At 33.2% G+C, this 12,545-nt stretch overlaps 1 protein-coding gene across 1 annotated transcript in view; it reads left to right on the forward strand.

Annotated features, from left to right (window-relative positions):
* The window catches only part of TINAG (tubulointerstitial nephritis antigen), a gene marked incomplete at its 5' end in the record, with an annotated part of 88,109 nt that overhangs the window by 28,490 nt on the left and 47,074 nt on the right, over positions 1-12,545 (forward strand). The window contains 4 exons of the mRNA XM_080806408.1: positions 2,880-3,003; positions 6,766-6,916; positions 9,387-9,567; positions 11,227-11,272. Coding sequence (XP_080662534.1) covers positions 2,880-3,003; positions 6,766-6,916; positions 9,387-9,567; positions 11,227-11,272 — 502 coding nt within the window. The remainder of the gene's footprint in view (positions 1-2,879; positions 3,004-6,765; positions 6,917-9,386; positions 9,568-11,226; positions 11,273-12,545) is intronic.

Here is a 12,545-nt window from a genome sequence, read left to right on the forward strand (position 1 = left end):
AGGTCACTCTGATTATCCAAGTTTAAGTGGAGGAAAGCGCAGTCAGAGATAGAGGCAGTCTCACATGGTGGATATTGTGGAGATATGGGCTCTGAGTAAGAATGTCCAGAATGTCCGGTATTTGACTAGAGTGTTCTCAACTGCTCTATGATTATGTTTGCATTACTCTTTCAGAGATTATGATTCAACTAAATGCAGAAAGTATGTTAAAAAATTCCAGTGTTCACCATTGTCTTTAATTTTTATATTTGTAGTATCTTCAGTCTCCAATTTTAAATAGAAATATTGAAACCAGGAGACTGTTCATATTTAACCTCAAATTTGACTAATGTTAATTTGGAAGTATGACTAGATTATGACTGAAATTTTTTGACATTACAGTTACAATAATTAAAAATGACCATATGCCACAGTGTAAATCCTTTTAAAAATAAATTTGTATCTTATTTAAGCCATTGTCATTTTGAAATTTCTGTCACTCTCCGCGGATACTCTTGATTCTTTTGCTTTATTAATCTAACCTTTGGCATACATTCAAAAAGTATGTGTTGAAGCCAAATTTGTGTTACCAGTTCCTAAAAGCTATTATTCCATGATGCTTGCCTTTATTTATAAGCCATTAAAAACATTCTTACTTTACAGGGGCATGCAATAATTATGGAATAATAGGATATAAAATTTGTTCTTTATTTATTATGTCAGATTATCTGATATCATAAGGCAAATAAATTACAAGATAGTATATTCCTGTTGATCTTCAAATCCTATGGGCTTATTTTTAGGAAAAGAGGTATTAAATAAGTGATAAAAATTTGGAAAGATCCAATACGTGAACCTATAGAATTGGACCTGGCTTAGTGGGTTGATAAATGTTTTGTTTGTTATTTCTCTATTGCCTTATGTTATTAAGAAGGATTAACCATTAGTATTTTTTAAGCAAAAAATCATAAAAACAACAAAAACAGACTGGTATTTATAATTTAACTTAATGCACCTAAGGAGGAAATATTTTTTTAAGAGATGCAATCTACCAGTTAAGTCTATATTTCTTCATCATTATGAGATATTTATGGGATACCTCCTATGTGCAAAGCATTCTGGTAGGTTTTGGCATATGGAAGTCAAATTCTAAATAACTCAACCAGGCTGAAATGTGTTTGAAATAATAATTGTATTTTTATTACTTCAATAGAGTAAAAGGAAAATATCCTAGCTATTTTATTAAATTATAAAGTGATAGCATAACAACCAACACTTCACCTGTTTTCCTGGAAACTTGAGACCACTTAGTACTATAAATATTTAGAAGCACACTGATATGGCAATGATAATGAAACTGGGAGGTATTAGTAATTAACAAGATAGGTGTATTTCCACTGCAGTTGGAAAAGACTCCTTTGGAGAGTGAATCTATCTTTCTGGAACTAACTCTTCGGAGCAGTCAACAGTGTAGTCAGTCTCATGGCTTACAGATCTAACATCACCTGGATTTCCGCGTATCATGGGTTTCCACAATACTGCTCTTAAAGGTATCATGAAGGCACTCTACTGTGATCTACTTGACATTTTGTATACTCTTCTTCCATCATCTAAATAGCAGTGTTTTTAGTAATGGAACTCAGGATTTAATAACTTTCTTATTGGGTGATAATAGTCTCTTTAAATCAAAACTAAAGTCTTTCATTAAAATTCAAATTTATAAATATTTTGGAGGGATATCTTTTCAAACCGACATGTAAATTCCAAATCTTCCTTTAGTCTCTGAAGCAATTATATACTTGTCAGAAGTAATTTTGTTTGCAAGAGACTGGATCAGTAGCCCAACTTGTTTAATGGAATGCATAATCATTAAACTTTTATATAGGTAAACTTTTAGCTTTTATGGACATTTTACTTCTGTTGCAAAATATCAGTGTATTTCTAATAAAGAAGGAAATGATAAATGGAGCTTAGTGTTAAGAATTCTAAAACCTGGGTCTGGTTTCATGGGTATTTCTCATTTAATCTTAATGTCATTTAACTTTTAGAAGTTTGTCTCCTCATTCATAAAGTAGAGTAAATGATATTTGCCATGATTATATAACATAGAGCTATCAAGAAGATAAAATGTTGAGGAAAAAAATGAAAATCTTAAAGCACTCTCAAAAATGATGTATGTGAATGTGTGTATAATTAAGTGATAAAAATTAATAAACATAATTTTTATTTTGTTTGAGTCCTTATTATTTATGGAAGTGAAAGTTATCACTCTTTAGAAAAATTTGGGGAAAAAAACAGGGTATGGTGTTTGAAATCTTCTTTGAGTGACTTGAACAAAGCAAGGCCCATAACATTTAATTTACCTTCTTGGAAAGACAGTAGGTGAAACAGATTCTATCAGGACTTGAACATGGTTCTCTGAAGACATAAGGGTATATACATTTGGCATTCCACACCTTCAGAAGCCCCTTTTGATTTTCAAGGATATTTATAATATCAACCAATTCATCTGAGTTTTTTTTCGTGATGGCCAGGATAAGTTTGGTTCTCCCTGGACTTCCGAGTGTAGTAATGCATAGTTGCTACAGATGCATTGTTTCGAAATTAATTTCATACAGAATCACACTCTCTAATGTAAGAAGAGACATAAAAGTAAATGTTATTTCTGAGAAGTAAATGTTATTTCTGAGACCAATTTTAATAACGATATTGTTTTTCATATTGTTTTTAAATGTATATGAAATAGAAATCCTACACTATTAATACCTTTCAAGGATGTCATCAGAAAACATGAATGTATAAAAAATAATGATAAACATTATAAAAGGCCTTGGCACATTCTTATAATAGTTATTGGGATACATTTGAAGAAATCTGACATGTCTGCTTCTCTTCTTTAGGCTTCTTTACCTGCAACAACTGATCTTCCAGAGTTTTTTATTGCTTCTTATAAATGGCCTGGATGGACTCATGGCCCATTGGATCAAAAAAATTGTGCTGCATCATGGGCATTTTCTACTGCAAGTAATAAAGTCATTTTAGTTACTTCTTTGTAATTCTCCCTTTAAGTCAAGATTCTGGGACAGTAATTAGAAGATTTTGAAATTTAGAATATTTCAATATTAACATTTAGTCAATTAAAATAGAATCGTATTCAGACCAGAGAAGGCAGCCTGAACATTATATAAAAATTCCATTTTCACTCTGAAAATTCATCTTGATTTTTAGGGTATAATTTTAAATAGAGAATAAATCAAAAGAACAACAAAGAAAAGTTACCAAAATTTTTTTGTCCTTTGAGTTAAAGCCAGATGATAAGAAGAGTGTAAGGTATGTCTTCATTCATAATATTATCTGTAATACTAATATGAAATTACACATACCTATATAATTCGTATATTCTTTTTCATTTACAAATTTGCAAAAAAAAGGTCTTATTATTAAACTACTTTGATGTAAAGAAATACTTCAGAACAAGATAATAATGGATTAAATGGGTTTTATCATTTAGATGAAAGCAAATTTGTAGCTTTTGACTCTAAAATGGTAAGAGTAGCTTCCAAATTAGTATTGCTGTTACTTCAAAAGGGTAAGGAATACTACTTTTATAGTTACTTTCATACAAGTTCATAAGTCCAATAAAACAATATTCAAGTTAATCTTAAGTTTTGGTCTCTAAGGTATCCTCAAAGGAATGTTAATTATATTGCAGCAAATAACTTAAGCCTAACATGATGTTGATTGGCTACTATCAAAGGTCTTCATTAAACTATGTTCTAGGCTTTGAAGGTAATTTCAAGAGTGCTCAGAATTCTAAATTCTTAGCACAGAAAACATTGTAAAATAGGGACATAGGTTTACAGAGATACCAAGCTCTGAAGCATAATACTATTTTGGACAGAAAAGTGCTGATATACTTGTCTAAATATCATTGCTTCATAATATAAGCTAGTTTGTTTTAGAAATGATGACTTTGGCCAAGCTTACCCCTGGAATGGCTTTATCTACTAAGTCTATTCTACTTCCTACTCCTCTAAAACAAATGCTTTCTGGATTTCCGATATTTGATCACTTATTAAGGATCCACATGGGGGTCCTTTTTGAGCCTTGCTTCACGTGGGTGGGGAGATACTTAATCAGATACTTAATAAGATAAATCATTTGTCATTTTGTGTTCATGTGGTTAATGTATTACACCTCTTAGGGGATATATAAGAATTTTGCTTTAAATGGAAGCTAGACCAGTATTTCTGAAGATATCTTAGGAAAGATGTTGCTGGTTAAATAGTGAGAGTAACATGCTAGTCTGATTTGGATGGTGTATTTTGGTGTCCCCAAGACATAGTCCCACTAATGGCCTCTGCCCAAAACACCGGAAAGAGGGTTTTCAACACTTCTGTGGTTTCAGATGACATGGTTTTTATATTGTGTATTCAGTACGACAAATCAAACTCATGCTAGTTTTTTTCCGAGTGTGTTAGGTAAAGAAAAGAATAAACTAGGTTCCTTTAAGAATCCAGGTAACTGGGGCACCTGGGTCGCTCAGTGGGTTAAAGCCTCTGCCTTCAGCTCAGGTCATGATCTCAGGGTCCTGGGATCGAGCCCCGCATCGGGCTCTCTGCTCGGCAGGGAGCCTGCTCCCCCCCCCCACCCTCTCTCTGCCTGCCTCTCTGCCTATTTGTGATCTCTCTCTCTCAAATAAATAAATAAATAAATATTTAAGAATCCAGGTAACTGTGTCAGAAAATAATAGTTAAAACAAGAAAAAAAGTGTTTTTCAAAGAAGCTAAAAGCTATTAGATGGGATAAAGAAGACATTTTAAAATATACATATATAAGACAAAAATTAGACAGCCAAATATAATTTCAGGACGATGTCAGAGGCTGAAGAGGTGAAAGAGTTTGAAATGGGAGGCATGTTGCCTGTCACAGGCAAAGGTAGAGATATAATAAATAAGCAGGGGAAATGGCAGTGTGTCTCAGAGGTAAAGGCCAATAATAGTTTTCAAAAGGAGGGTGGAAATCAATTCACTGAGCTGAGTCATTCTTAAGTATTTCAAATGAATTTGGATTAAACATTCACTGAGATTCAGAAATGTTTGTCAAAAAGCAACATACTGTGTCCCGTTGGAATTTAAAATATTTATCCTTGAGTTGAAATCTACAGATTCATGGGGTTGGGAGGGATCTTAGAGGTCGCGTTTTTCAAGACTTTGGTTTTCTAAAAAAGGTACAAGTTGATAAAATGACTAACCCTATCTCAGAAATGATCCTGGAAGCCAGGTTACTGATTCCTTGACTTCTGTTGTCCCAAGTAGTTTTTGAACTAGGGAATAGTTACACTAACATTTTCAAATTTACATTGGATTCTGAACCCTTGATCTGAAAGTCAAAGCATCAGAAATTTTCTATTTTCTTCTATGAAAGAAGGAGTTATTTTCTTGAGAATAGCAGAGGTGATAGTAGACTGTCATCTGCTCCTATGAAATATATCCCAGCATAGTAAGAGGTGGGAATTGAGAAGGAAGTAGGAGGTTATAGACTGAACAGATATTGAACATTTAAAATGTGCCAAAATTGCACTACAGAATTGTACATATGCTGTAGTTACATAAAAACCCTGTACATACAGAAATATATATGTAAATGAATTATTTAAAAATGAATTATTTTAGAATAATTCTAAATTAGCTCCTTGAGAAGTTCCAGTATACAGACAATTTTGATGGGCAAAACTACAACTTCTGAGAAAATTGGATGGATAAAGAAAGTTTACTTTTTTGCCTTTAATTAAAAGTAACTAAGTTTAAATATCAAGAACAAACTATACCAGTCACCCAACAACCACAAAAATTTGTACCAAAATTTTCCCATGATCTCATTCATTTGTATTAGTTTATCATGGTAGCATAGTCAAAAAGATAATGTAAGTAGTTTTCTGCTACTGGTGGGTTAATTTCACTAGTTTATTTTTCTGTGAGTGTAGCATTGTGATTCTTGTTCATCATTATACTTTCTAGTGCTTAGTACAGTGCCTGTCCCCTCACAGGCAGTCAATAAGTATGTATTGGGGAAAGGAATGAACTAATTAACGACAGCCATGGGAATTTTATATTGTTATCAATTTATATCAAGTATAAATAAGGTGAATTCCATGTCTATGTAATATAGGATCATGATTTCCAAAAGTATTATAAAGATAAACATGTGCTGTTAGTTTTTAGATATTTTATAAGGTTCATATTAGTATAGATTAACTTATGAATGGTGTTCAGAGTAGCCAACCCAGATACTGGTTAAAAACCAAGCATTCAGTTTATTCCAATACATCAGGTTAACTTGGATGAATTTCCAGTTAGTATTTCTATAAATTTTTCTGATTTCTTCCACTTAGTTGCACTCATTTCAAAAGTTATATGTTTATCCATGATTATATGTGAGGTACAGGAGTTACAAATGTAAATGAGACATGATTCTTGCCCTCAAGGAGTTTCACTTGACAGATTTCTTAATGAAAAATTCATAAGTGTATAGAACATGAAAGGAACAAGGGACTAGAAAAGGCTTTGAAGTCAATAAGACAATTGAGCAAACCAAAATTGGATAAAAATTATGACTGAAACTGTGACCCAGTTGACTTTGCTGGAATACAGAGATACGCTACTGACAATGGTTTTAATTTTAAATTACATAAAATTCTGAAGACTAGGATTCAAAAGAAGTTATGTAAATTATTAAAAATGTCACGTGCCATTTGAATATTAAACAGTATTCTGTTTGAAACAGGTGTGGCAGCTGACCGAATAGCAATTCAGTCCAAAGGTCGCTACACAGCCAATCTATCTCCTCAGAATCTGATCTCCTGCTGTGCCAAGAACCGACATGGATGCAATAGTGGAAGCATTGATAGGGCTTGGTGGTTCCTGAGAAAACGTGGGTAAATAGCTACCTGACATATGTTTCTAGGATTTTTATGAGTTTGTTTGGGGTTAGAATAAGGAAAAAAATAAATTGTAAGATTTTTACTAAAAAAATATGTATATATATGCTACACCTATATAAATATGTGCATTACCTTTAAACATATAAATATATAAATATATTTGGTTATCTACCAAGATTATAAGCTATTGGAAGTGATTACTTGATTAATAGTGATAATGATAGTGATTATTTGAAGAATGTATACATTCCAGACTAAATCAATGGAAAGGCTCAAGTAAGCATTGTCTTCTTGTTGCTCTGTGCTAAATGGCTCTACTGAGTTGCAGTGGGAATAGAGTAGTTGACATTGCTGATACCCTGATGAGTCTTTGCGTTACCCGGGTAGATGGATAATGCTAGGTAAAAATTAGATGACGAATAAGATGAATAAAATAAAGAATATATAGTTGCCTCAACTTATCAACATCACTAAGTGTCACTGTCCCATTCAATGGGAAAAGGCAGGCTGTATTTCCTTACTCGCATGTAATCTGATACCTATTGCATCTTCATATCTACTGTAAGAGATAATCTACGTAAAACCTAAGTAATTTGGGTAAGGAAACTTCAGCTGATAACTAGTAGTATACATAGGTTCTGCTCTCCTGTCCTTTTATCATCCACCGAGTACTCTAGGTTTGCTACAGAAGAGTCAGTTGCTATGAAAGCATGGATGTCAGATATTGATGGGTAGCAATAAATTTCTTTAAAAACATTTCATACATTTTGCTTAATAATGTGGTGGTTAGAATGAACAACTGGGGCTGATACCTTCCTGGTATAGTAGTGCTTGGATGGCTTCTGTTTTGAAGTATGACAAAAATTAATTGAAGCTATAGAAGAAGCTCAGAAATAGAAATTAACATTGAGACCCAACTAAATCTTACTGTGTTGGTCTTCTCAGGTTACCATAACAAAATGCCATAGACTGGGGAGCATAAACAATAGGCCTTTATTTCCCATAGTTCTGATGGCTGAGAAGTCCAAGATCAAGATATTAGCTGAATTAGTCCTGGCGAGAAACCTCTTCTCATTTGTCTTTTTGTTGTGTCCTCACATGGCGGAAAGAGAGTGCTAGTATCTCTTTCCCTTCTTGTAAGGGCACGAATGTCCGTGTGAGGGCCCCAACTCCATCACTTCATTTAAAGCTAATTATCTCAAAGGCCCCTCCAAACACCATTACATTAGGTGTTGGGGGGTTCAATACATGAATTTTGGGTGACACAATTCAAGCTACAGCACTGATTATCCCAAAGCAATGTGTTTAATGCAAGAATTTTTGGAAGTATTCATAGTCTTTAATGGCTTTGCTTTCATCATGCTCCTTGCTCAGATTCTCTTACTCTCTTGAACACTATTGAATTTTTCTAAAGCATACCTATTGGATATTTATATGGCCAATTCAAATTGAATATATATACATATATATATATATAATCAAATTTTTTGAACTTGGGATATTTATTTATTTTTTAATTTCCTCAAAAAGTTTTTTATTTTTATTAACATATAATGTATTATTTGCCCCAGGAGTACAGGTCTGTGAGTCATCAGGCTTACACATTTCACAGCACTCACCATAGCACATATCCTCCCCGATGTCCATAATCCAGCCACCCTATCCCTACCACCCCCAAGCTCCAGCAACCCTCATATAAAATGGCTTATTTTCCTTATGATCTTCTTCTATATTCAATAAATAACATTAGTTTTGGTACCAAAACTATTATTTGGTACCAAATAATAAAGATTATTTGGTACCAAATAATTCGTACTTTTCTATGTTCGGTTTCAAAATCAGAAGTCAAAATTATTTTGTTTATTCTTTTGTATGATGTATGTGTCTGATAACTTTCTACTCTATTAACTTTTAACACTATCTTAGTGTATAGTATTTCTCCCAAAATATGCTGAACCACAGAAACATATTGAACAATTGAAATCCTATGAGGAGTTATTTATAACTCAATAAAATTTTAAAGATAAAACAAAGAACAAAACATCCTTAATTATAATACTTACATCATTGATCAAAATACCCCATCTCAACATAATAAAATCATTGTCTTTTTCACATTAAACTTGGTTTTTCTACATTATAATTATAGACACAGGATGAAGTCCTGCCTCTATTAATATTACCACAGGTTTTATTGGCAGTCACTTTTCATCTTTAGGAAATTATGTGCTGTAGATAAATTATTTATTAAAATGGATTGAAACAAGACTTTTAAAATTACAATAAAAATGAGGGGGCAGGGAAGAGTATAATATATTGAACTGGTATGTTGGAATTAATCCTCATTTTGAATGTTACACATGTGAGCAGTTAGGAAAATGTATAAATGTTTAAATTCAATAAAATTGCACATAGTGTATTACAGCATTTTCCTAAGTATTACTTCTTTGCTAATTCCTCATAGACTGGTATCCCATGCATGCTATCCGCTTTTCAAGGACCAAAATGCTACCAATGACGGCTGCGCCATGGCAAGTAGGTCTGATGGGCGGGGAAAACGGCATGCCACAAAGCCATGTCCCAACAACATCGAGAAATCGAACAGAATCTACCAATGTTCTCCTCCATACAGAGTGTCCTCCAATGTAAGTCTAAATAACAATGGTTAACTTTCTCAAAAAGATATAGCTCTACTGTTATTAAAACTCTTTAAAAACTATTATAGTCTAAAGTAATGTTAGTTTTCAGAAATAATTTTTATATTCCTAAAGTGTCCATTAAAGGCTTTCAGATTTCTGATCTTTGTAATAGTAACAGCATGAATAATTACGTGACATATATTTACATACTTGACAAATAAAAGCTAAATCAGACCTTTTTTCACTGACTTTATAGCAGTAGTAGTTCATTGTGCCAATCCTTTGCCTTAGTCCACAAAATAATTGAAGTAGACATAGCCATTATGGGAAAATGACTCCCTTAGATTCTAGTTTTTCATGTTGAAAGCCTGGATAAATTTTACTTCATCATATCACTGTTACCCAGACCTCACTTTCAGAATATCTGAACCTTCAGTGGCTTTCATTTACCTACAGAATATGGTTCAGTATTCATACTATGGCATATAGGTCTTCTGTGATTTAGTTCTGACCTACTGCCTTTACAGACTTTTGTCCTGCCGGCATATGCCCCTCCACCTGCTCCTAATACTCCTGATAAACAGGTCTTCTGTCTGCTCCCTAGATACATCATGCTCTCTCATGCTTGTGTGCTTAGCCAGGTGATGATTCCTCTGACCCATGTTGGTTATCCCACCTATTTCCATTGGTAGAATCCCACACATGGGTCAAGGCCCAGGTTAAAACTTCATCTCCTCTGTGACCTTTCCTTGACTCCTACATAGGATTACTTTTCCTTTTCATTTGCATCCCTGGGAACTTGGAGCTTATCTCTGTAATAGAACTTAATATATCATAATGCAATTAGTTGTGCTACTGTCTGTCTACTCCACCAAAATGTGAATTCCTTGAGACAGGTACAGGGTCAGTATTTGTTTCTGTTCTAGTTTTTTGTATATACTCTGTGATCAATGCACATATATGAATGAATGAATAAATGAATGACCTGCCTTTTTACTAAGGGCTGCATCACACAGTGGGTGACAACATAGAAATATTTATACACTATAGCCACACTGAGGACCTCACTAAACAATCATCTGGGGTTCTTGTGATCAAAAGAATGGAGATGACACAAATCTCCACTGATAAAACATGGTTTTAATTAATTATTTTTTATCTGTGACCAGAAAAAGTTATTACTTTATTTCTTCTTCATTCTAAAATTATCACCAGTGGAAAAAGTCAATGAAACAAATGGGTCCATCTTGGCTTTAGCAACTTAATCAATGTGCTGTTTCACATATAAGTATTTCAAGGTATTATTAAGAGTAAATTATAAGTGGTCAAGGCACATTGGATTGTATAATTCTTTTTTTTTTTTTTTTTTTTTTTAAAGATTTTATTTATTTATTTGACAGACAGAGATCACAAGTAGGCAGCGAGGCAGGCAGAGAGAGAGGAGGAAGCAGGCTCCCTGCTGAGCAGAGAGCCCGACGCGGGGCTCGATCCTAGGAACCTGAGATCATGACCTGAGCCGAAAGCAGAGGCTTTAACCCACTGAGCCACCCAGGCGCCCCAGGATTGTATAATTCTTAAATTGATTGTGCTGCACCTAACATTATACACCAAACAATAGGTATAATATGCTCTGATAATAATGTTTATTGATACTTTTCCTTCTAGGAAACTGAGATAATGAAAGAAATCATGCAAAATGGACCAGTTCAAGGTAAGTTTGAATGAAATATGGTTGTTTCTTATTTATTTCTTTAATAAACAATATTACTTTTAATTCATGCAAAAGGAGCTTAATAAAAGACAGAAAATTTTTACTTTTAGAGTGTTTATAAAGGTTCAACAGTTCTAAGATCAGTGCAATTATAGCATATACGCTACCTAATAACTTCATTATCTGCCATTTTATTTTAAGAAGATAGGCACATTCATTGAGTTCCTAAATATTAATAACACATTTGATGAAAGTCTGCTGAGTCTTTCCAAAAGTGATCATGGACCAAATAGACAGTCAAACATGAAATGCTAAGTGGTAGAGTTCATTTAATTATTCAGTCATATATAAGAATCATACATAGTATTAGAAATTTCCTCACCTTAGTTTAAAGGGATTAGGTAATAGATCGAAAAAAAAAATCAAGCTTTAGCAGTAGAAAAAAGTCTAAATATTGTCCTTTTTCCGTAAACTCAAAATAAGTTAAATAAGCCAGTGTGATTTTTGTGTTTTATAAAATGCCTTGTATTTTGATCAATTTTGTAAATGTGTTACAGCTAGTAAGTTAACAATAAATAAGAAAATAATACACTGAATTTACATTGACTTTGATTTTTAAGATATCATCTGTGAGATGTAACTCCTCTGTTTACCTACTGAATTTTATTTTGCACCACTGCAATGGATGAAGAAGATAGGTTTATAGAATATATTCCCTATACTAAACATTGCCTTGAAGAGCATGGAAGAACAAAGCAAGCGAGGTCTAAAATGGAAATTCAGGTTGTGAACTTGTGAAAGCCCCAAAATATATTATCAGTGGAATGAACCAAATAAATTTAAATTAACCAAAATTAAATTTAAAACATTTGATATACACCTCAGGAATTATTGGTCGCATCTGCTTTCGCTTTTCTGAATGCTGACCTAATTAGTACTGGTTCAACATCTAGCAGGAATCACAGATTTTAAAGTTGTGTTGGAATGATCTTTATTGATTATTATCATCACTTAACATTTATTGAGAAACTAGAGCTTACATTAAACAGGTCCTGAATTTAATTCTAAAAGTCCTGGGACCTTAAACAAAACCTGGACAAATAAAGAGAATTTTTTTTTCCTTATAATAATGTAATTTTTATTAGGTGTTATAAGACTGGGGGAGTCATATGTAATTTACGTGCATGCTTCAGTAAGTTAAGTTCGTGTGACAAATTTAAAGGAGCACAGGCATTGGGAGTCAATGCTGAATTCAAAATTCCACCTTTGACAT

The sequence above is a fragment of the Martes martes genome (genome assembly GCF_963455335.1).
Source record: "Martes martes genome assembly, chromosome: 6".
Classification (NCBI taxonomy): Eukaryota; Metazoa; Chordata; class Mammalia; order Carnivora; family Mustelidae; genus Martes; species Martes martes.